This window comes from Bactrocera neohumeralis, unplaced genomic scaffold (assembly GCF_024586455.1).
Source record: "Bactrocera neohumeralis isolate Rockhampton unplaced genomic scaffold, APGP_CSIRO_Bneo_wtdbg2-racon-allhic-juicebox.fasta_v2 ctg100, whole genome shotgun sequence".
Classification (NCBI taxonomy): Eukaryota; Metazoa; Arthropoda; class Insecta; order Diptera; family Tephritidae; genus Bactrocera; species Bactrocera neohumeralis.
The window spans coordinates 740,034-767,681 of NW_026089625.1; the positions used below are offsets into that span (position 1 = coordinate 740,034).

General features: G+C 33.7%; 1 protein-coding gene across 10 annotated transcripts in view; it reads right to left on the reverse strand.

Annotated features, from left to right (window-relative positions):
* LOC126766369 (nuclear receptor coactivator 2) overlaps positions 1 to 27,648 on the reverse strand; it is a 75,541-nt gene that overhangs the window by 37,142 nt on the left and 10,751 nt on the right. For all 10 annotated transcript variants that reach the window (XM_050484168.1, XM_050484164.1, XM_050484167.1 and 7 more), the window contains exon 2: positions 18,895 to 19,143. In XM_050484168.1, coding sequence (XP_050340125.1) covers positions 18,895 to 18,923 — 29 coding nt within the window. In that variant the 5' untranslated portion in view covers positions 18,924 to 19,143. The remainder of the gene's footprint in view (positions 1 to 18,894; positions 19,144 to 27,648) is intronic.

Genomic DNA, 27,648 nt, shown 5'->3' on the forward strand with positions numbered 1-27,648 from the left:
GCTTGTCCGGAAAGTAATAGGACTAATTTTCTTCCGCCGCGACTGTATTTCGGAGCGTGCGCGCACCGACTGAATTCGGTAGAGGGCATTCTTAGCTGTCTCCGAGCACCTGGAAAGTCAGGACAAATATTTTCGCGCGACGTGTTTCGGTGATTGGTGCAAACCGAAAATGCAGCGTTCATTAGAGCAATGGTACCCGATTAAATATGTTTAACAATATGCAACATAAAACAAAGTAAGGATAAAACGGTAAGGCCACGAAATATTTCTTGATCATTTTTCTTAAAGTATGTATAAATTGGGATATCTATGAGTTTACTATCTTATCATACACACCATGTTAACTGATAACGATTGCAGTGGTCAGTTCTGTTGCTGATATTTTTTTAATTCTGGAGGACAGTTATGAAAATTGAATTATTTAACATATGTAAATATCAATAGGAAAATATAATAATTATTGTTTTCTCACGGAACTGAATAGATCCGCAACATTTTTTATAATATATACATATTATAACTAAACAAAATTCAGAAAGCAACTTATCGCCAAAGTAAATAATATGAGCATTCGCATTTTTAACTTAAATTAATATCTGTACGTACACGTAGGTACCACATATGCATATTTATGTAAACACAAATGTTATACGAAACGATGCCAGTAGGTCAGAGTCGACTGAAATAGCAAAACCGTCAACGGCATTGTCTATAACTACAAAAATTACTTCTCTATGTTGAGCGTACAGCTATGCAATTGAAAAAGTATCAATAGTACTTATAATAGAACATAGTACTAATTACTACTAACGGGAAATATATGTATATGTAAGTTAAGTATAAATAAACTCCAATATGATTTTATTTTAAATATGTTAATAAAAACGTTAGTAAAAAAATTACTTTAGTTCGCTAGCTGATTATTTTACCAAAAGACCACCAATTTTGATTATTTCCAGTCTTCGAAACATTCGAAATAGTCTTTTTCCAGTATAGCCTTCAACACATTCTTCGATTCAGGTTTTATCTCCTCAATTATGTTAAAAAGGCGTGGCCACATTGTATAATATTTTCTAAATATCCATAAGTCGCACAGAACCAAATCCGAATACCGTGGTTGCGGAACGAAATCAGCGGAGTCTTTGGCATAAAAAAAGTCACGAGAACCGTCTAGGTTTAATTTTTTCTTATTGGTAAAACAATCCAAAACGTGTGAAACATGCAATGAATCAAATCCAAAAAGCAAAATAATTTGCGATACTTGTATGTCATGTGAGCTCTACGGAAATAGTCTCAAAGCTTTATTTAAAAAAAAAATATCCTTTAAATAAAATATTCTTATACTATATGCCGTGGTCTAGCGAAATATTCTAAAAAAAATTACTAATAATTCTGATCATTATGTATGTACATATACATACATATGTATATTTAGTAAATAGAGCAGAGCGCAGTTTCAGCCCCATCTTTTTTGACGGTACTAAAAGGCGACCATGAACATATTAGGTGGCAAATTTAGTTTAATTGATATGAGTTCATCAAAATATCTTAATATTACCTGAGCTAACTGTTTTTATTAGGCCCGAAATCCTGATTTTGATAGCCTACATATAGAAACCTACTTATATATTCCTCGTTTATTTGTAAGTACTGCCATCCACAATAAAAGAGTTGCTTTCTTATAACTTTCTATTAAATAAATAGTATAACACCTGTTCCGTGAGTGTGTAATCTCTTTTAAATAAATCAAGCAGTATGTATGTTTTCTAATTATTTTACCACCAACCTCATATTTTTGATTTTTTGTTCACATCACTTTGCTTCACTTTATAGCTGGTTAGTTAGTAGGTTCCGAAATCTGTTTTCGCCGTGGCAATACTTTGCAATATTCCACTCCATTTAAATTTTAATATCATAGGTTATAATTCTGGGACAACGTATTCCTGTATTTTGTAAACTGATTAAATCATACTACTATTAAAATGTTATTTACTAATAAACAAAATTTTAAAATTCATAGATTTAACAAAACTTTTACATTTAACATACAATGCAGCATCAAGGCTTTAAGATCCTTTGTTTTAATGTTCGCAGTTAAGTAAATACAACTTTTTTCTAACATCTCTTTTTACTTCTTAGCATAATATATGTATGTATATAGTAAGTATGTACAAAATTACCGATTACTTTTTGCTGCATGCTTACAAGCATTTTTCATATGATGAGCAACACTTTTATGAGGACGTTTATCAAAGTATTAAAAGTCCCTTCGTTGTCTTTGACTAATAAATGAGAAAACAAGAAAAAAAGTTAACTTCGGTTGCACCGTTATACCTTTACAAATACGAAAGATTTCTTACAAGAAATTTAGGTATTCGTTCAGTTTGAATGGCAGCTATATGGTACAATTATCCGATCTAAAAGATTTCTTCGGAGATTGCATTGTTGCCTTAGACAATAATCCATGCCAAATTTCGTGAAGATATCTCATCAAATGAAAAAGTTTTCCATACAAGAACTTAAATCCGAACGTTTAGTTTGCATGGCAGCTATATGATAGTGGTCCGATATCGGCGACTCCGATAAATGAGCAACTTTTTGAGAAGAAAAGAACGTGTGCAAATTTCAAATCGATATCTCAAAAACTTCGCGTATATACAGACAGACAGACTAAATCGACTTAGCTCGTCACGCTGATCACGTAAATACATATACATATATGTATGGGATTTCAAACGTTTCCTTCTGAATTTTACAAACGTAGTGGCAAACTTAATATATCAGGGTATAAAAATATGGAATATACTTATGTACATACATACATATGTATTTGCAATTGGATTACTTTTTTATTATTTAAGTTGTTATAAACATTGATTGGGTGAAATAAACCATTAAACTTGTAGCAAAACACATTTTTGAAGAAATGTGTTATTTATGCCGATTTAAAACATCTTCTCTTAACTTATTTGACAGTTATAATTATATGTAATACACTATGTATGAATAGACATTAGCTGGTTACTCATATAACCTGCCAGTATAGCGTAATACCCATAACAATGTCGTCTGGTATGTTGCAGTTATTACTGAAATGAGATGATAGCACTGGTATGTACTTGCTGTACAGAGAGAAAATTTGCGAGAGAATATCTATATATGCGCGTTTAAACTAACTTATAACACCGCAATACTCTTTAGCGCTCCGTCGTTTACAGAAAGTGGGTCATGGATGGTGGAAAAAACGTAAGCAAAGTGGGTCATGAATTTTGTTTCTCTCATATTCAAGTGTAATTCGATTTTATTTCTTGCAATATTTTCGATAAGCAACATTTTTATTCAAACATATTTTTAACAAGAAAACCTTTTATTTATATATTATATATAAACGAAAAACAGTGGTTAATCAAAGGCAAATTATTGTACTATTATGTTATAGTTCCTTTTAGTTTCCCATTATGATTAAGACTCCTCCTTGTTAACCAAATATATTACTTTATTAGGAGAGTCATTTTTTTTAATCTAAATATATTTTTTATATGTATTATAACGAATACAGATTTACGACTTTATAACACTTGACAAAGCTCTGGGGTATATTAATAGTGTTTTTGGGAGATTGAGTCATAAGCCTCCGAAATCAAAATATTTGCTTTTGAATTTAGAAATTGGGCTTACTTATACTACTATAAAAATATGACATCATTCACAATTTCCTCTTATTTTAATAGTGTATAACTAACATCTTTCAGTCAAGATAATATACTCTTCGAAAATCGGAGAAATTGCTTTTTCACTTACTACTCAAACTCTCAAACAAAAGTGGTTCAGTCTAATACCCAGAAAAAACGAGTAAATTTACACATTCCCGTAATTTTTTTTCCATCCGGATATTGACTTCCACAAATTGAAAAATACATGCATTTTTGTGGTTTTGCAGCTATGGAGTTAGTTAAATTTTATATAGATTTCGGAATCAAGTACTGCATTTTTAATTTAAAAAAACAAATTTTATATAAATTGCTTTAGTAGCACAGGGTAACAGGTGCAAACATTCGAAAAATTCATGTACCGAGCTTTCCAAATGGGATTATATGATTTCTTATTGTCGTTTCGGCAATCTTTAATATGTCACGATCTGTAAATTTTTTTCATTGTATTTAGTAATGTTTACAATTTTTTCATGGAAGGATATACGCAAGAACAACGTTTACAAATAATTAAATTTTATTATCAAAATAATCGTTCTTCAATTCCAACTTTTCGTGCGCTCACTATTCGTCGAATTGTTGAAAATTTCTTTACATAATGTCCAAGTTCCAATAAGATAAAGAACCGCTCGAAGTAATGAAAATATTGATGCTGTTCAGGCAAGTCTCTATTCCAAAACGCTTTCAAGAATTAGGACTGTCTCAAACCACAACCTGGCGGATTTTGAGAAACGATTTGGTATTGCATCCGTATAAAATTGTTCTCACTCAAGAACTGAAGCCATTAGACCATTTGCTGAATTTGCTTGGAACGACTTGAAAATGATAACGATTTTTAAGAGAATCATTTCTCCGATAAGGCTCTGATTCATTTAAATGGTGCAGTAAATAAACAAAACTCTCGCTTCTAGTGCGAAGAAAATCCACAAATTATTCTTGAATAACCATTACATTCACCTAAATTGTCAGTTTGGTATGGTTTTTTGTCTGGTGGAATCATCGGGCGTACTTCTTTCGAAATGAAGAGCGATATACATATGTATGTAGATCGAGGATAACCAACTTTTTATGGCCGCAATTCAAGAAGTTAATCTTAGCAACATCTGATTCCAACAAATCGGGGCTAAGTGCCACACAGCACGTACAACAGCCGAATTATTGGGAGAAAACTTTGCAATTTTATATTTCAACAAATTGTGCCATTGAATCGCCTCCAAGAAATTGTGATTTAACGCCATTAGACTACTTCTTGGGAGTTTATTTGAAGTCATTGATCTTTAGTAATAAACAAGGCTCTCTTCAATCTTTAGAAGTGCTATCCATGACATACGACTTGATTTTGTGGAAAAAGTTCTCGAAAATTTTCTGAAAAACATATCCGCGATTAGCTACGCTGATGAAAAAAATACAACCACTCATTTTTTTTATAATTTAATTATTTACGTTTTATGAACTAAATCTTTGAATATATCCTAAATTACATACAATTGCAGAGTTAAGAATTCACTACATCTTTAAATAATTATGCTATTACATTCTTCAAAATCAATTTTATAGCGGGATTCTGTAACCAGTCTCTAGTCTCTATTTGAGACATTCTGAGGTAAAGTCTCAATTTGTGACTAGTTGCTATTCACTAAACAGTCTCTAGAGTTAGTCTCAAAATATTGCCTCAAATTTGAGACCTGGTAGTTAGCAGGTCACAAAACGAAAAAGAACTCTTGTCTGCCATTTTGAATATATTGGATAGAGATCATCATAGATATTAATGGATTGTCGTTTTTTTATATTTTGTAAGAAACTTAAACACGAAAAGGTTAAAAATAAATCAATTTTACATAAACTTCGTAAATATTATGAAACAAAGTGAAGAAATATTTTTATTTTTATTGATAATTATGTTTTTTGACTATGTTATAGAAAATTTAATATTTGTTATCGACATATTTATTTTCATTCAAGTGTAAAAACATCTCTGAATAATAAAATGTAATAGAATTTGGGACTGTCACTTACAGAATAGCAAAATCGTCTCAAGTCTCAAAAATTGTCTCTAGCTAAAAATCTCAAATTTAGAGATTTGGGACTGTGTCACAGTACAGAATCGCACGGTTATTCTTATTTATCAATTCTGGTATAAGAATGTATAAATACCCAAAATACATGCGAACAAAAAAGCCTTTCTAGAGGATAGCCCAACTGTATACAAATCAAAAAATTATACCACTCATAACTCAATTTATCATTTTGTAATTGAGATCGGCCAAGATAGATATTTGTCATGCATTGGCCAGGATGTCAGAAACCTTAATAAAAAAAAGTTGTATACATATGTATATAATCATTTTGGTGATTATTTTACAGGCCTCATTTATTAACGAAATAATGCATAAATTAGTTTAATTCTATAATAGTACCTACATATGCTGTGGCAGTAACAAAGTTAATGATCAGGGTATGAAAGTAAAAGAGGAAATAAATTATTCAACGCTTGATAATAAAACCTTTACAAATAAATGAGGGAAATGTACAGTAAAAGTCGTTTATCTCAAAAGACAGCGAACGACCTACACAATACAAAACAGTACAAGGCAATACAAGTTAATGAAAAAAAGTCGTATGCGCTAGAATGAAGAAACAAACCAGACCAACAGAGCTAAAATGATACAAATAGATATGTATGTATTTTCTTACGAAGAAGGAAAAGATCGAAGTCAATAACGAATATTGGAGATAGTGGCGACTATTGCAGTTGAGAATTGGCTAAAAGTCGATAAACAAGAGAACAAAGAGCATATGCATTATAACAATCAAATGCGAACAATTTCAGTGCGTTTCTCTGCAAAATATTTTCAATGACATTGGAAATTTGTAACTCTTTTTAAATATTTAAACTTAAATGAACTTTTTCTTAATTTCGAATCCAAGTTAATTATTACTGTGCGTGTGGTAAAGAGAGTGACAGAAACATGATTTAAAGGATTGAAAAAATATACTATAAACATACATAGTATGTGTATGTACATTTCACAATTTAAGAGAAAGCTATGAGTTAAGAAGAGCATTAATATATTAAAACATACGAACGTGTGAATCTACAACCACACATATAAAAGTAATATTAGCTTTCTTATGTTACTTATTTGTCAAATACGTTTTTAATTTTTTTGCCATATTTTTGTATTGGATGTTATTTAATGCAGTTCAAATTATACATAAATTAGGCAATGTTTTCCTACAAATCTTTTATTGAGCAGTTGTTAAGAAAGCGAATACGAATTTCCGTAAAAAAACTTTCCTACATATGCGTACGTGAATATGTCTATTATCACTAACTCGCTCTCGAATTTATCGTTTCTTTTGTTTAATGCGTAACAAGCTGTATACACATTGAAACTGTGAAGAGGCATTGTGAACAAAAGTACGTATGTATGTACATATTTAAATAAACATCTCCATTTACATGTATGTATGCATTTGAACACATATCTATGTATATATGTAAGTATATACCTACCTATATCAATGTAAAATCTGGTATGAAGAGATCAACATATGTATATGTAGATACATTTATTTATGTCTATTTGTATTGATTAAATTATATTCAGATTTAAAGAGTGAATTGCTAAATAATATACACATTACCAGTGAGAAAAAACCGAACGCTCAGTTTTGTTTATTATAATAAATATTACATACGAATATGTCTTTTTTCCGTCAAACAGGCGGTTGGGATACGAAGATACGAACAGCAAAAGAAATAGACGAACGGAACAGAAATCGTGAGAACGACAGTATAAAGTAAAGAGCAAGAAAGCTGACGGCTAAACAAAATGGCAAAATGTCAATGTCCTGCACTGACAATACAACTAAAGAGCAAATTCTTGCTAATCGAGAGAGCGTTGAAAAAGTAATGAGTTTGCATATTAAATCACACTTATTCAGTAAAATATCAAAAAATTTATCAGCAAGTATATTGTCTAAAGAGAGCGTTCCAAAACACGTAACTAATTTGAGTTTAGAGCGTCATTAATTGTACGTTAGCACTAGTGGCTAGTACTTGTATATGGCGAATCTTAGGTGTATCTGCTTGTACTCTCTTCTGTGCAATTCATTGTGAGACTGTCGTGCTTACGTATTGACTTTGCATACATATGTATGTATGTGTTTGTGCACTTCGGAATTGCGTCGCAATTTTTCTTGGCGTTTATACCTCTTTCTCACTTAAATGTTAACATCAGTACAAAAAGTAATTACATTACGTCTGCTTTCGTCAAATCATCACAAGGTTTTGCAAGAAGTGTATTTTTGAAGTAGTGGTTAAGCAACTACAGAGCATATTAACATTTTATTTTTTAACAATAAGATCATAAATAGTACAATTTTAACCAGGTTTATGTTATCAAAAAAGTTGCAACAACCTTCGTTTCTTGGCAATCATTATCGAACTTCCAAACGTTCTCGTATTTTTTCTCCACAGTTGCACTTAAGGACTTAATTTTGCACAGTATTCATATATAAGTACATATGCAATTTATAATAGTTCACTTATTGTTTGTAACGCCTTAACTTAGTAAAAATAATTCTGTATACTGCAACTGTCAAACGAAAAACGTTAAAAATATTACATTTAACGGTAAACCCCCATATGTCATATATGAGAGTTTCCATTTCCTTTGATTGTAATTGATTCACAGTCTGATCTCTTTGTATATTTGAAGGGGGTGATTTGTTATTTTTTAGTGAATCGTTATAAATAAATATTTTTGTATTACTACTCGAAGGAAAACTGTATACACAATATCTTTTATTGGAAAATTACTTTAAATTTAACTTCTTTTCAGCATTGTTTGTCGAATTTATAACCGCAATATAAATAAAATCTATATAAGTATGTATGTAAAAGAAAGTTGTGTTAGTTACACCATTTATAACTCAAGAACGGCTGAACCGATTTGGCTGAAAATTGTGCACGCAGTGCAATTATAACTGGCTCAGTAATCACTCGTTGAGTATGTATTATACCACGTGCATCCCAAAAGACTGATGTCATAACCTGTCCATCCGACTTTTTCGTCTTTCCACGCCTGAGAACCGGTTCATCATGTGCAAACCACTAGAATGACAGTCGATTGGACTCTAGTGAGAAATGATGGAGCTATGTTTTTATTGTCACACACCGACGCAAAAATTCGGTTTTATTACGATTAAAGAGCGCTCAAACACTTCTCAGAATCAGTTATTCGTTGTTTTTATTGGATTATGAACTTGCGAGGCACCCACTTTGCACATAGCTTTCGAATTTTTAGAGCATCATTGTCCTCGGTGCTAAATTCGCCTGTTTCCAGCTTAAAGGAACCATACACGACACACATGTGCGTTCGATCTGTGTGAATTCGTTTCGCCCATACACGACACACAAATCCATTTTGCGTTCGTTCTTCACACAGTGAACATGTGCATTTATTTCTAATGTAGCACTTTTATCTCTTTCTTTGTAATTCGTTAATAAGTTATTCTAACTTTTATTTTTATATTTATCACTTTTCGTTTGCCAAATTGCTAATTCATTTTTTATAAGATCAATAAATTCTGATACGAAAGCTTTATTAATGGAGTAGCCTGCTTTAGAAGCTTCAAACAATCGATTTTTTTTTTGCATAAATCTCTTTAAAAAATGTCTAAGAATATGTCCACAAAGTTATAGATGGGAATTTGAAATATTATCGAATCTAGAAGGGAAATAGTGACCGAGTGTCTAGCATATATATGAGCGAAAACTTTGAAGCGCGATTTCTCGATTTTTCATTTTTACGATTATTCTTAATTGACGGGCAGGATAGAAAAAAACTAAACGTCGTATAGAATTGGGGCAAAATTTATTATCTTTGGAATAAAATTATTTTCTATTTAAACAAAAAAAACTAAGAGAAGTCAAGTTTGAACATATTTTTAAACAACATAAAGTAAAATTTTTTGGGTCAAAACGACCTTTTTTTTTAATTTTTAAAAAATTTGTAAAATTTTACGCTTTTTATTTGAAATTTTCTTAGTTTAACTAGAAGATAAATTATTAAAAAAAATGAATCTCTTTGAATTTTTTGTTTTCGATAGAAATTGCGACCTGCATCCTGCCCGCCGTCCGAAAAATGCACAAGCGAGATGCATCGGGTAATTGCTTTCCAAAGGCAGAATATCAAAGATTTCGTATCCAAAAAATTTGTGAAAGATGTTCAAATATATAACTATAAAGCCTAGAAATTTCGCATGAATCAATTATTTCTTTCCCTCCCAAAAAAACCTCAAAAAAGTCCCTTAACACTTGCCATTGTTCGTCAGCGATCTTCACTGTTCGGCGACACGAGAAAAATGAGGTTTTGTGTGCACACAGTGCCATACACGACACACATGTGCGCACACCATTCGTAAAAAATTAAACATTTTCGCGAACAAGGATCGGTATGCGCACAAGCCCATACACGAGTAAACCGCATGCGCACACATACCGATCGAACGCACTTCTGTGTCGTGTATGGCCACTTTTAGCAAATATCTTTTCAACGGTGGATTTCCCTGAGCCCAAATTCAACAGTATTTTTCCCCAAAAAGCAATGCTTTATTTACACACGAAATGCTTTATGATCCATTTTTTTGTAAACTAACACAAGTTTCTTCACAAAAATGCTATATCTTATTAACTAATAGTTATAAACCAACTAACAGAAATCATATAGATGGTAGTAGCAGAATTATCTATGTATCAGCCACAGTGAAGCGTGGACGGGTCCTCTAGTATATTATAATAAAGGCTATAATTTCCTAAGTTATTGAGAAATAAATTAACCATAAAATCAGAAATGGCATGCATATTGTGATTTTTAGAGTTTATGTAACGAATATGTATGTATGTATGTATATGCTAGCATACAATACTCTATATATTAGGTATAGATCTAAAATGATGTTGTTGTTGATGTTCAAATGCATAGAAAATACCTGAATCGATAACTTATTATTGATGATGTGAAATTTGAAAGATAGAAGGAAGTGTTAAGAGAAAATTTTGGGCTAAATTCGGTTGTAACTGATCATTTTATACTCTTTAAATGTGATATTTAGTATTTGTCCGGTTTCATCTCAATATGCTCGTTTTCGCACTACATGTACATACATTGAACAAATTAGAAGGCCACACTGGCTTTTTAAAAAGTTTTACCCTCCTTACTTTGATGTCTCGCACTAAATGACAGTTTTGCATTTTAATTTGTGACTGAGTTGTAGCCTTTTACAGATTTTCGATTGAAAGCTTGTTGTGGGTGTGGCTATGGTCGAATTCCGCCCATCTATAATACTAACTTTCTCATAATGCCAAGTAACACGTGGATTAAGTTTCGTCAAGATATCCCAACTCTTACTACAGTTATCGCTTGCTCGAATGAACGGGCAGACAGACAGACATTTAGAATTAAACTCGTCTTATCGTATTTACGCATTCTTTTGACAAACATATGGCGTGGCTATATACCATATAAACTTTTTCAAAATGCCAAGAAACACGTGGATTAAGTTTCACAAACCTTATTCAAGTTATCGTTTTCGACCGCTTCATAGGGAACCAATCGGACGAGTAAGCCGCACTGCACATTGTTTCATGATATTGACGCCCCTCCCGCGGTCTAATGACGCTAACATCGCATATTACTATGTTACAACTTAACCGAAGTATCGGACCTAATTTAATTCAAACATACAACCAACCAAATCTTTTCTCTTTATAATATTAGCATACATAAAACGTCTAGAAACATAATTCTATTAAATTACTAGAAAGTAATAATAGGAAAATTTACAAGAATATCTTGTGAATACAAATGATGACTTATACATATGTATGTATCTAACAGGTCAATTGAAAAGTCCCAGGTCTACCATAGTAAAACAAATTTGTTTGGCAAAATTCATTTTTTTTATTCAACATATGTAGTTTCCTTCAAGGGTAATACACTGATTATAGCGATTTTTCACACCGTTTTTATGCTACGATTTGTCTTTAGCTTCAAAGTAGTCCTCAGTTTTGGCAGTTTGGTAGTCGCTGGGGGCCATGTCTGGAGAATTCGGTGGATGCGAAAGTATTTCGAAACCGAATTGATGGATTTTTCATATCGTTTTCACTGTGTTGTTACAGGGTGAATTGCCTTGGTGAAACAGCACTTTCATTTTCTTCATTGCGACATTTCCGTCCTGCCATACCATAGTAAAACAAATTTGTTTGGCAAAATTCATTTTTTTTATTCAACATATGTAGTTTCCTTCAAGGGTAATACACTGATTATAGCGATTTTTGATACCGTTTTTATGTTAAGATATTTCGAAACCGAATTGATGGATTTTTGCCATCGTTTTCACTGTCTTGTTACAGGGTGGATTGCCTTGGTGAAACAGCACTTTCATTTTCTTCATTGCGACATTTCCGTCCTGCAAACAGTTCAGTAACGATGTTGATGGTCCTTACTTTTTCAAAGTAGTCAATAAACTTTATTCCATGCGTATCCCGAAAATATAGGTGCTAACCGTAGTAGTACTAGATTCCAGCATAAGAAGATTCATCAAGCTACCTGGCTGTCTCCGGATCGAAAAACTACCAACCAGATCGATCATGTTGTGATAGATGGAAGACACGTCTCCAGTGTTTTGGATGTGCGTGCGCTCCGAGGTCCTAACATCGACTCGGACCACTATCTTGTTGCAGCTAAGATTCGCACTCGCCTCTGTGCAGCAAAAAACGCACGCCAACAAACACAAGGAAGGTTCGACGTCGAAAAGCTGCAATCACAACAGACTGCCGAACGATTTTCTACTCGGCTTGCACTCCTGCTCTCTGCGAGCACTAATCAACAACTCGGTATAGGGGAACTGTGGGACGGCATTTCAAATTCCATACGTACAGCTGCAACCGAAACCATTGGTTTTCGGAAAGAGCAAAAGAACAGCTGGTACGACGAGGAGTGCCGTGTCGCAGCGGAGAGAAAACAGGCTGCCTACCTCGCAACGTTACGATCGACCACTACACGTGCGGGATGGGATAGATACCGAGAGTTGAAGAGGGAAGCGAGACGCATTTGCAGACAGAAGAAGAAAGAGGCCGAAATGCGTGAGTATGAAGAGCTTGATAAGCTGGCCGACAGGGGTAATGCTCGAAAATTCTATGAAAAAATGCGGCGGCTTACAGAAGGTTTCAAGACCGGAGCATACTCTTGTAGAACCCCCAAAGGTGATCTAGTCACTGATGCCCAGAGCATAGTTAAATTATGGAGGGAACACTTCTCCAGCCTGCTGAATGGCAGTGAACGCACAACACCAGGAGAAGGAGAACCCGATTCCCCAATCGATGACGATGGAGCAGACGTTCCATTACCCGACCATGAAGAAGTTCGAATAGCAATTGCCCGCCTCAAGAACAAAGCGGCAGGGGCCGACGGACTACCGGCCGAGCTATTCAAACACGGCGGCGAAGAACTAATAGGGAGCATGCATCAGCTTCTTTGTAAAATATGGTCGGACGAGAGCATGCCCAACGATTGGAATTTAAGTGTGCTATGCCCAATCCATAAAAAAGGAGACCCCACAATCTGCGCCAACTACCGTGGGATTAGCCTCCTCAACATCGCATATAAGGTTCTATCGAGCGTATTGTGTGAAAGATTAAAGCCCACCGTCAACAAACTGATTGGACCTTATCAGCGTGGCTTTAGACCTGGAAAATCAACAACCGACCAGATATTCACCATGCGCCAAATCTTGGAAAAGACCCGTGAAAGGAGAATCGACACACACCACCTCTTCGTCGATTTCAAAGCTGCTTTCGACAGCACGAAAAGGAGCTGCCTTTATGCCGCGATGTCTGAATTTGGTATCCCCGCAAAACTAATACGGCTGTGTAAACTGACGTTGAACAGCACGAAAAGCTCCGTCAGGATCGGGAAGGACCTCTCCGAGCCGTTCGATACCAAACGAGGTTTCAGACAAGGCGACTCCCTATCGTGCGACTTCTTCAACCTGCTCCTGGAGAAAATAGTTCGAGCTGCAGAACTAAACAGAGAAGGTACCGTCTTCTATAAGAGTGTACAGCTGTTGGCGTATGCCGACGATATTGATATCATCGGCCTCAACACCCGCGCCGTTAGTTCTGCTTTCTCTAGGCTGGACAAGGAAGCACAGAAAATGGGTCTGGTAGTGAACGAGGGCAAAACGAAATATCTCCTGTCATCAAACAAACAGTCGTCGCACTCGCGACTTGCCTCTCACGTCACTGTTGACAGTCATAACTTTGAAGTTGTAGATAATTTCGTCTATTTAGGAACAGTATTAACACCACCAACAATGTCAGCCTGGAAATCCAACGCAGGATTGCTCTTGCCAACAGGTGCTACTTCGGACTGAGTAGGCAATTGAATAGTAAAGTCCTATCTCGACGAACAAAAGCCAAACTCTATAAGTCGCTTATAATTTCCGTCCTGCTATATGGTGCAGAGTCTTGGACGATGACAGCAACCTATGAGTCGACGTTATGAGTTTTCGAGAGAAAGGTTCTGCGAAAGATTTATGGTCCTTTGCGCATTGGCCACGACGAATATCGCATTCGATGGAACGATGAGCTGTACGAGATATACGACGACATTGACATAGTTCAGCGAATTAAAAGACAGCGGCTACGCTGGCTAGGTCATGTTGTCCGGATGGACGAAAACACTCCAGCTCTGAAAGTATTCGACGCAGTACCCGCCGGGGGAAGCAAAGGAAGAGGAAGACCTCCACTTCGTTGGAAGGACCAAGTGGAGAAGAACCTGGCTTCGCTTGGAATATTCAATTGGCGCCACGTAGCGAAAAGAAGAAACGAGTGGCGCGCTGTTGTTAACTGGGCTCTAATCGCGTAAGCGGTGTCTTCGCCAATTAAGAAGAAGAAGAATTAACATAATTTCTTCATCAATAATATATAAAATTAATTTTTGCCTATCTTCGTTTTTTATAAGACATTAACACATAAATTACATTTATGTACTTCTTGGAAAAACGATAGTCGTTTGCCTAGTTGGACTAATCGACCTAAAACTAATCGATATAGATATGTATCTCTCAAAATGATCAGGATGAAGAGACGAATACTTCATCTAGACCACATATGCATAATAAAGGGTGATCCATTTCTACTTTTTTAAGAAAACTCAGAAACTTCAAATTTAATGGGGAATGTATATTATCATTCGAAAGAACATTTTTTGGAATTTATTTTTTGAAGATTATCTCTTTAAAATTTTGGCCGCGGCTACATCTCACATGGTCCATCCATCGAGCATTTCGACTCGTAACTGGCCTGATTCGAGCGGGATTGTCTGGATAGACTTTAGACTTTACATATCCCCACAGTAGAGTCTAACGGTGTGATACGGATCACGATCTTGGTGGCCAATCGACCGGCACAAAACGTGAAATTATCCGCTCACCGAAGTGTTCTCTAAATCGTCTTTTGGAAACCAAATGTCAAGGCATCAAATAGTTGGTTATCATTGCGCGCCAATGGTCGCCATTGACGGTTATGTTCTCACCGGCTTCATTTTTTGAAGAAACATGGACCGATGATTCTACCGCCACACGAAACCGTTTTTTTCTGGATGAAATTACAGCTCTTAAATCTCCTAAGGTTTTTCTTCGTCTTGAATGCGGCAATTTTGCTTGTTTATATACCCAATGAGACAGAAATCATTGATTATGTTGACCATCTGTTCAACGAAGCGCGCGAAATACATTCTTTACAGAACGCGTAGGTCTTTCCATGATGAAATGCCAAACAATACTGAACAAAAATAACATGACAACTTGACACGACTCACGCGAGATCTGTCAAAAAAAGGCTACAGAAAAAAGTACCTCTGCTTCGATCGAATTAAGTGAACGTCACGCTTTAAATTCTTACGAATTGCTGATGCATCCGATCTTAACACGTTCTTTCTTATTTAATAACTAGAAATTTGTATTTCCATTTGAGCCATTCCTAATAGTAAAAGTAATCTAAAACATGCAAAACAAAACAACTTAATGAGGTATCCGCATTCTCATGTACGAATTTAACTCGATAACATAGTTGTTGCTTTTACATTTAATTTGTTGGACAAGAGAGCAGAAACGAGCAAAGAACTGTCGAATCGAAGACTGTTATTCTCATTTAAGTTCACCAAAAGTCGGTATTATAAGAGTTTATTACAAGACGTTACAATAAACGTTCGGCGTTTAAAACAATATTTCTTTGTGGAAGCTTTTGCTTCGAATTTTGACATCTCACGCAATCAGAATTCGAGTTAGTTCTTATAAAGGGTATTTAATAATAATAATAATAATAAGGATATATGCAGAATAATTTTTACCAGCTTCAGCAAATAAACATGTTTCGTATATTCTCTTTGCTATTGCCGCAGAACTTAATATGATTACTGTGAACTGAATTTGTTTTTGTTGGTCAAGCTTGGTTTACCTTCAAGATAACAAATTATTTAACGTCAGCGATAACTGGAACAGTTGAAAAATTAAAACTTATACAAGTTCTCTAACAGAAAATTTGTAGGTAACGAAACAAAACGAGCCCTGAACACAAGAAGTAGGCAGCAAAATGGTGCAATTCAATGCTATTAAATGTTATATACATAAGTATTCATACAAAAACTTTTAGCGGGCCGAATAGAGCAAGAAATACTATAGGATTCCAATATACCGGAGTGAAGCGCAATAACCACGTTTCATACATTTTAAGCTTATAGTGAAAAACCAGTTCACGATGTGTAATAGCATTTCTACGCATACATAATTTTTACATACGAGTGTCAAAGCGTGTGTGCATGTTATTTTATGTCTCATGCACTGTCGCCAACAATTCAACCTAGCAAGCAAAGTAATCAACAATTGGAGTAGATATCCCTGGTTAAATTCACTTTTGCTTTAGTTTTGATTTTTATTTCAGTTTACATTTTTTGATATTTGAATGGGATTTCATTACTGTGTGGTATATTGCACTTTGTTATATTAGACACGGTCTGATTACTTCTACGCATTTATTCATATATGTACATACATATGTATGTATACGTACCCTTATTACAAATACAATTAAATATATGAACACTTTATTAAATCTGTAAATCTGTAAATGTTATTATTTTTGACTACTACTTATTACAGATTTATATGCATACATTTTACTTAAAAATTTAACAGTAAGCGGAATATTTTATACCTCGTCGGCTTTACGTATACCAGATTTGTACAAAAAGTGTCGTGAATTTTTACTTTTCGCGGGCTACGTATATTCCATTTTCGATTGTTTTGTTACGTTATGTTGGTGCTTATGTTCCTTACTTATGCTGACAAAGGTCGGTCATTTTGAATGTTTAGTCAATTTTTCACAGCTGTTTTGCTTGGAAGCGTTTCGGTATATCTTCAACTTTTGCTTACTCCAAAAAATGGATCAAAGAATGTGTATAAAATTTTGTGTGAAAAACCAAATTAAATACGCGGACATTCCGAACGCTGACTGTGGCATATGGTGAAGCATTGGACAAAGGCAATATTTATCGGTGGTGCAAAATGTTCTCAGAGGGAAGATGTGGCTTTTCTGGCTTTTGTACGATGATAACGCCCTTGCTCACGTGTGGTTGCATGTGCGCGGACATTTGGTCAAAAACAACACATTAATGCTGCCGTATCCATCGTATTCTCCAGACCATGGCCTCGGTGCCTTTTTTATACCCAAAATTGAAGAGACCCATGAAAGGAAGACGCTTCGCTTCGATTGAGGAGAAAAAAACTACATCGAAGAACAAGATCTTAAACGAATGCAGAAGTGCAATATATCTGTTGGTAATTACTTTGAGGGTGACAAAATAGATATTCATGAATAAATAAACGCTTACTTAAACAAAATTCGTTTTTTAACTAATCTCGTACAACAATTCATATAATTAAGCACTTATATAGAAAGTTAGGCAAACCAACCGCATCGGGCTCAATACCGGAGAAATACTTTCAGGTTTGCCAAATATTTATATTAAAAAATTTTGCGTTAGTTTGCCAAATATTTATATTAAAAAGTTAGGCAAACCAACCGCATTTATTTATATTAAAAAATTTTGCGTTAGAATTCAGTATTAATTATTCAACGAAAACATTAATGGATCTAAAGCATAGTTCATTACATACATAAATTATTGGCATTAGTACATTTCGCTTTGTGTACGAGACATTTACATTAAAATCAATCTAATTTACTAAAATGACTCGTACGTGATATAAATATAATCACATATCATCCTATATTTAATATTTTTAGTATATGAGGAAAAACCAAACAAAAAATCGGAAGTAATATATTAGGGATAGGAAGTTTAGTTCAAGGTCAATGCCAATTTCATTCAAATTCAACGTGAAACCACATATTGATTTAGAAAACTTAATTTAAGTAGATATCACAAAATAGGGCATTTTGAAGCTTGGAGAAGGTATGCATTGATTGCATTACTATACTATATCGTATTTTATACGTTCACTTAGGTTTACTAAGGTATCTTACATATTGGCCGACATATATACGATATAAATCTAACCGGTAGACACTATTTATGGTGATGTCTAGAATCATCATAGATTCACCGATATATATGATATTAGGTATATGGGAGGTGGAGGAATATTCACTCCATTTTATCCTTTTTTGGCACAACAATACACTGCTATTAGAAAAATAGATATTGATAATAAATCTATTAGAGGGCGAGACCACGCCAACTTGTTGAAATTAATCAAACCACAGATGAGCCTCTCCATTACGATTCCGAGTTCCAAATTAGAGTTTCGTATCATACAGTGAAGCTTAGATATACAATATTATACATTTGGAACATTAACCTTCTTAAAACGTCTAGAAAAATACGTACTAATTTGGGTACTAATGGGTGAACAAAACTCTTATACTCATTAGTAACATATTGCGGGAATATAAACCAGAATATGCAAACAAAAACCTCTGTACTCGTATAATAGTGAAAATGTCAATTCTTTTATAATATTATAGATTTAATAAATAGATACGTAATAGATGTATATCTGTTACAGTTTTTATAATGAAAATTTAACTTACCCTGCATTTTCGGCTGCAACAATTGACATGTGGGGATCATCTGTTAGCTGCGTGTAGATGTCCCCGTCTCCCGTTTCTGCCCAGGATTACACACTATCCTCTTCTTCAACGCACGTGTTTTTCATACGAATCGTTATAAAATAATTACTATACGAAAGGTTTTGATTAAATAAACCAGACTAAATAATTAAGGTTCTCAATTTCTTGGATTTATTCTATTTTTTAACGTGCGTTGCGTGTAATACTTAACTGTAAAGAGTAATAGAGTAAATTTTAGTAATATATGTATATATATAATATAAGATCCAATTTAACATTGAGTAATATCTACTGCACTTCACACGAATATAAAAAATAGTTGCACCGGTATAAAAAAAACGATTTATCGATTTTGGTTTAAAAACATCAATCCGTGTCAAACATGATCTTAAATGTACATATATGTATGACTTATAGTTTAAGAATCAGTAGATGAAAATAAACATTTTTTTTAAATGGGATATTTTGCTGAAGGCTTTTCAGATCCTTAGATAGTAGCTAAGTAAAATAGTAGATTGTGTAAAGAGTCAACGAGGAGAAAGCCAATGTATTTTATGGATGCTCCATTATTTTGTATCTTCTCTAATCTATTTAACTACATTTATTAAATTAAAAGAGCTGGAATATCCGGTCCCTAAATTGGGAAAGTGCGAATTCCGTGTGGGATTCGTGGTAAGAAAGACTTCGTCGCCGAATCTTGGCACTCAGTCGGTGGATGAACGTCTAAACACAACCCGCATCAAAGCTAAGTTCATCACTATATCGCTGATTTGCGCACTCAGTCGGTGGATGAACGTCTAAACACAACCCGCATCAAAGCTAAGTTCATCACTATATCGCTGATTTGCGCACTCAGTCGGTGGATGAACATCTAGACACAACCCGCATCATAGCGAAGTTCATCACTATATTGCTGATTTGCGCTCAGACCCCGACTGAAGAGAAGAACAGTGTGACCAAAGATGTCTTCTTTGAGCGCTTGGAGCGCAAGTATAAAAACTGTCCCCGCCACGATGTCAAAATCGTGCTTGGCGACAGTAACGCCAGGGTGGGCAAAGAAGATATCTTTGGCACAACGGTCGGTGAAGTCAGCCCCATGATGAAACATCCCTAAATAGGTTGAGGCTGGTCGACTGCGCCGAAATATCGACGGCCAGAAATATGGTTATCTGTAGCACTAGATTCCATCTCCCCGCAAATCTAATTCGATTGTTTAAATTGAAGTTGAGCAATACCAAAATCTCCGTCGGGATCGGGAAGGACCTCTCCGAGCCGTTCGATACCAAGCAAGGTGACTCCCTATCTCGTGCGACTTCTTCAATCTACTCCTGGAGAAAATAATTCAAGCAGCAGAGCTGAATAGAAAAGTTACAATCTTCTATAAGAGTGTACAACCGCTGACGTACGCTGATATTGATATCATTGGCCTCAACAAGTGCGCCGTTAGTTCAGCTTTCTCCAGATTGGATGAATAACTCTTGCCAACAGGTGCTACTTCGGACTGAGTAGGCAATTGAGAATAAAAGTCCTCTCTCGACGAACAAAGATCAAACTCTACAACTCACTCATCATCCCCGTCCTGCTATATGGTCCAAAGACATGGACGATGACTAGAGAGTATTCGATGCAGTACCCGCCGGGAGAAGCAGACGAAGAGGAAGACCTCCACTCCGTTGGACGTCAGCAGGTATGGAAGGACCTGATTACACTTGGAAGCTCCAATTAACGCCAAACAGCAAAAAGGAAGAACAACTGGCACGCTGTTGTAAACTTGGATACAAACGCGTAAGCGGTGTCTACGCTAATAAAGAAGAGGAAATGGTTATTGTTGGATATTATCTTCGCCGAGCCAGAAAATTAAGCAGAGGCAATGTTATAATCTGAATAGCTAGCTCTATTTCCAAAAGATGACGTCAGTACGAGAACAGATATTTTTAAGATTCGAGTACAAAACTGACGGACTATTAATTATATAAAAATTTCAAGGAAAGTTTACTTCACGAACGTCTATGGCGAAATTTTAAGGCATAGAAACTAGCTTAAGGTAATCTTACTCTATAAGATTACATTTGTAATGATCCAAAACATATGAAATATATTTTGGCGATAATTTTGAACTTCTTGAAATTTTAAATCTCACTACTGATAGTCTGTGTTTGTATGTTTGACTGAATTGTAGTATTTTCTCGCATTCGTTTATTACGTACAAATAATTTTGCCGGTGCTTGGACATTGACTTTTGTTATTGTAATTATTTATATTTGGCATAATGAGCATACTCATGTGAGTATTCTCAGTACCTATGATGAAAAATGAAGCATTTTTGGCTTTGACCTTGAAAAGCTTTATCTAAAAATCGAGTGCAATCAACTTCTCACAGAATTACTTTGATTTGTATTTGGTGTTGTAGTTGTAGTGGTATACCTGTGTGAATTTCTATCGGTTAAGTTTAAATAATTTTTGTATTACTTAGTCATACTTAAATTTTACTTGTTTTAATTATCGTTTTTTGTTTGCGGCTATAGAGAATTTAACGAAGTATTTGTTGTTTTACTTGGTTTTTTAAGGAAGAAGGGAATGTATTATTAATATTGTCAATAAATTATTGTATTTTCAATTATCATTTAACTGAGGTGTAATGTATCTAGTACATTTTTGTGTTTAAAGTTAGCTAAATTACTATCAAAGGTATTAACACTAATTATTATTATTACTTAAGAATATTAAATATGGATATGGCGTCAAACTAATTTAGTTGTTACGCAGAACAAAAATAGAAACGAATGGTCACATAAAAACGTTCTACTACTGCGAATTACCATGAGAAGACTAAGAGCAAACACTAAAACATAAGTAAACAAAACCGGGTTTTCCTACCTATTTCAAGAACTTTTGATATAAGTGTGTATGTACAACTTCTTAAATACATATATCGAGCCATAACCGCCGAAAAAATGTATCCCACAAACTCGAAATTTTACAGGGGAAGGTTTTTTTTAAATTAAATCAGTTTGAATAAAGCCATTATTTTAAAATTTATAATATTTTTTTATGTAATACATTTAATTTTAATAATTTTAAATAGATATTTGCATCATAACCGTTGTTTTTGTGGGATACATTTTTATTGCTTTCCTTCTGGCAACCTATTATTAAAAAAGTGTGTGGGTTACACAAAAAAATTATTTTAAGGAAGTGACTTCCCGTTTTTTTTTATTTAATTTTTTTACTTAGTCCTTAAAATTAAATTACATTTGATTTAAAAAAAATAAATGCATACATTTCTTAGTATATTCGATAAAACAAAAATAAAGTAATGTAAATCATATATTTAAAGTTTTCTGTTAACAAAGTAATGTTTTTCATATTAAAATCTTGTAAACTTGAATAACGATAGATAAAAATATATAAAGAACGCTAAATACTATCTTCCTGGTCGGTTTCAGGTAGCAAATCTTTAACAGATCCATCCCATTTTAAATTTAAATACTCGTGTTGGAATTTTAAGGGTATAGTTTTTCTATCGCAAAGCGTTTTCAAATCCTTATATTTAGCAGAAGAAATGTTTAATATATGATCATATAATTGAGTAGGTCCCTCACAAACTATTTGGGAGTTTCGTCTGGATGAATCCTGATGAGTCTTTAGATGAATTTGATACTCTTCTGATGAATGCAATTGCTTTTTGGATTCTGTGTCTAAATTATTGTAATTCTCGCATAAGATACATTTATCTTTTTTAGGTAAATGAAAGCCTAAATTGAAACTGTTTTTAAAAATATTACGGAATACTCTTAACGATAACTGACTATTTACTTTGTTAATAGTTTTCAAATGTTCTACATAATGCTGATATACAGTTTTTATGTTTCGAAATTCTTGAGGTAGATATAATTTTGTACTTTTATTCCTGCAATAATGTGAAGGAACCGCTGGTAATTCTTCTATAAAGGATTTTACCGGCGATATGCTTGCTTCCTCAGATTTGTTGTATGCAGTTGGTTTTTTCATATTTTCAAGGCAAGTTTTATACGAACATCTATTTTTTATTACGGATATTAAAATCGTTTGTGAAATGTTCAACGTTTTCAATAAAAATTTTTGACAAACTTTAAAACTGCTATTAATGATTTTGATAAAATAATTAAAGCTGCACTTTTTTCTGTCACTTTCTCTATATCGCCTTTTAATATCGACTTGTTTAACACAAGAAGACAGCCAATCTTTCTGTCTAATTTTGTTGCCGATTTCCCAAAAATGTTCATTTATTCTTACTCTTTCATCTTCAGATATTTTATCATGACATGAATTTGGACATTTTTTCTTTAAGCACGGGTTGGGCAAAACACTCGTATTTTTTTTTTCTTAACTTTTTGCAGCCTTTTAGGTATTCTCTTTTGCTTTCTGTAGCCCCTTTTCCCAACACACGTTTCCTCCTCGACTTCTTTTAAACTTTCCAAACCATTTAAATCAACGAAAGATTCATCTGAATCGCTATACGGTACCAGGGAGAGCTGTAAAAATATCCAATAATTGAAAACAAAAACATATTTTGCAAAAAAAAACAAATTCATACCTTCGACATATTGTTCTAAAGCTTTAACTTTAATTAAAGTCTCAAAAAATTGTGTTTTTTCCCCTTGTGTTTCATTTATTTTAAAAGAGAATTTAATTGTATCCCATACAAGCGTTCAAAGAAAATGTAAACAAGTCACCATATGCATTTACATTAAAATTGTTTTTGTTATAAAATCATAACGGTTTAATCTAGCTTTCTGTAGCCCCTTTTCCCAACACACGTTTCCTCCTCGACTTCTTTTAAACTTTCCAAACCATTTAAATCAACGAAAGATTCATCTGAATCGCTATACGGTACCAGGGAGAGCTGTAAAAATATCCAATAATTGAAAACAAAAACATATTTTGCAAAAAAAACAAATTCATACCTTCGACATATTGTTCTAAAGCTTTAACTTTAATTAAAGTCTCAAAAAATTGTGTTTTTTCCCCTTGTGTTTCATTTATTTTAAAAGAGAATTTAATTGTATCCCACACAAGCGTTCAAAGAAAATGTAAACAAGTCACCATATGCATTTACATTAAAATTGTTTTTGTTATAAAATCTTAACGGTTTAATCTACAGCCATGAAATTTTGACAGATGATGCAAATGATGTTGAACTATCGATTTCGATAACAAACCAAAAATCGATTATGGTGTGGGATACATTATTTTGGCGGTAATGGCTCGATATGCATATTCAGTTGGTAACTATACCAATGTAAAGTTATGCCTGCAGAATTAGTTGTATCCTTGTTTTGACGTTATACAATATTAAGCTTAAATCTGCAATATACATATATCTTTATAATATAAAATTTAAACACAAAAGTGGTTAACAATATTTCAAATTTCCAAAAATATGATATATTTCATCATCTATGTCTAGAAAGCATCATCAAAGAATTTCAATGGAAATTCCATATTTTTCTGTGAGCCTTTTACGACAGAGGCTGCAAGCAACTAACATAAGCTCAATTTAGAAATGCGAAAAATACAATATATTTTCATTTTGGATTAATTTCATTTCCTCAATCTCTCGAAAAAAATATGTGTGGTCTAATAACAAAAGTGAAATTTCTGTTAATCCCGATATGATACATCTTAGACATTCTTGCTTAAAGCTTAGTACGCAGCTCTCAAGAAACGTAAAAACTTCATATAAAAAAACGCTTAAGAAACGGTCAAGAAACTTTCCTGCGATAAATTTACTTGTGCTAGTACGCAGTTCTCAAGAAATTTTTTTCAGTAAAATGTGAATATGGCAAACCTGGTTTTGCGAAGAAACATCAAATCAACAATTGTTTCTTGAAGGAAATTCGAAGTAATAGTCAAATTCATCTTAAATTAGTTGAAATCATTATTATGAAGTATATTCCATTTTGAAATGTTGTATAAAACCTACCAATCATCAACAACATTTCTTAAATCTCAATGAAAATATTTATGTTACCATACACATACACACATACGTATTACGCACAAAGTTTGTTTTCTTTGTTTATTCTCTCTTGCGAAGTTTGTAACACCCAGAAGGAATCGTCGGAGACCCTATAAAGTATACATATAAATGATCAGTATGTCGAGCTGAGTCGATTTAGCCATGTCCGTCTGTCTGTCTGTATATATATGAACTAGTCCCTCAGTTTTTAAGATATCGTTTTGAAATTTTGCAAACGTCATTTTCTCTTCAAGAAGCTGCTCATTTATCGGAACGGCCGATATCGGACCACTATAACATATAGCTGCCATACAAACTGAACGATCGGAATCAAATGCTTGTATGGAAAACTTTCACATTTGACAAGATATATTTACGAAATTTGGTATATATTATTTTCTAAAGCAGCAATGTAATCTCCGAAGAAATTGTTCATATCGGTTAACTATCGCATATAGCTGCCATACAAACTGAACGATCGGAATCAAGTTCTTGTATGGACAACTTTCACATTTGACAAGATATATTCACGAAATTTGGTATATATTATTTTCTAAAGCAACAATGTAATCTCCGAAGAAATTGATCAGATCGGTTAACTATAGCATATAGCTGCCATACAAACTGAACGATCGGAATCAAGTTCTTGTATGGACAACTTTTACATTTGACAAGATATAATTACGAAATTTGGTATAGATTACTTTCTAAGACAACAATGTAATCTCCGAAAAAATTGTTCAGATCGGTTAACTATAGCATATAGCTGCCATACAAACTGAATGATCAATCAAATGCTTGCATGGGAAACTTCCTCATTTGACGATATATCTTCACGAAATTGTGTATGAGTTATTGTTTGTAGAAATAATGTAATATCAGAAGAAATTGCTCAGATCGGATTACTATAGCATATAGCTGCTATACAAACCCAACGATCGGAATCAAGGGCTTGTATGGAAAACTTTCGCATTTGACGTGGTATCTTCATGAAATTTGGCATAGATTATTGCTTAAGGTAACAATATAATCTACAAAAAAAATGTTCAGAACGAATTACTATAGCATATAGTTTCCATACAAACTGAACACATAGTTACTAACAGAAATGCATCTGTGAAGGGTATTTAGCTTCGGTGCAACCGAAGTTAACGTTTTTTCTTGTTTTATATGAAGTTTTTACGTTTCTTGAGAGCTGCTTACTAAGCTTAAATTAAAACAAATCGACTATTTTTGGTTTTCTAATAAACTACTTATGTATTTATATGACATATTTGCCGGTGGTATAAAAACTGATACTAGTACTATTTGCATCTTACTTGTCTTCCAAATTAATTTAAAGTCAAATGCTATTTGAATAGGAATATTAAACAATTAATTTTCTTGTGTAAAGGTTCGTATCCAGCTCTCAAGTAATTGCTCAAGAAAAAAATTACATTATTTCTTCAAGTAATTTTGACAGCTGCTTGCGCATTGTGAATGATCCACAATAGAAGAGCAAGTGGGAATAAACAAAGAAAATAAACTTTGTGCGTAATATGTATGCATATAGTATGTACATACATATGTGTGTAGTAACATAAATATTTTCCTTGCGATTTAAGGAATGTTGTTGATGATTTGTAAGTTTTATACAACATTTCAAAATGAAATATACTTCATAATAATAATTTTAACTAATTTACGATGAATTTAACGATGATTTTTAACTTCCTTCAAGAAACAATTGTTGATTTCATGTTTCATCGCAAATTGCATTTGCCATATTCGCATTTTATTGAAAAAATGTATTAAAAATTAGTACTAGATTACTTTAGAGCTGCATACTAGCACAAGTAAATTTATCGCAGGAAAGTTTCTTGACCGTTTCTTAAGCGTTTTTTTATATGAAGTTTTTACATATCTTGAGAGCTGGATACTAAGCTTTAGAATGAAAAAGAACAGAAATTATGTGATGTGATGTGTTTTTTGGGGGATGGAGTCATATGTAAAAATTCACGCAAGTGAGGAAAGTTCTCTGATCGCCATTCACTTGGGAATGGCCAGAAACGATTCTTTTACATATGGCTCAAGCAGCTCACGACTTCTGGTCTCTGCCCAAGTATCCTCTTGGTAGCCCAAGAACATCCGCTTGAAGGCGAGCTAAAGTGAGAAAGCGAAACATCCCCTGCGTAGGGTTGGGCGCTGGGTTTGGGACCCGTCACATAAAAAAACACCCCCAATGAAAATTACACAGGTCAACACGATTTTTGGGTCTGACATCTACACGTTAAATTTTGGTTTCTCCTGTGACAAAAATAAGGAAAAAAAAATTTTTTCCGGTTAAAGTTTGCTTTCGTAGAAATTAGAGCAATTTTTCGATTTTTAAGCAGAAATGACTGATTTTTATATTTTTTCTACAATTTCACTATAGATTATAATTAGAAAACTTTTTTTTAGATACAAGAGTTGTTTTTATTCAAGATGTGTGATAAACAATAATATATAAATGTAAAATAACAAGAAATTACTGTCTAAAAGTGCATATTTTTTGTATTTCTTTTATGATCATATGAGCTCTCGTATTAAACCCCAAATATATTTATCGATGTAGATCAGCCAAAAGCAAACTTAAAGAACTAAAGATTAATATTTAAGTGTTTTTCAATGTCTAGAATCAGAATCAAAGCATGAGAACAGAAACCCAAAAAAAAATATTTTTTTGTTGACCGGTG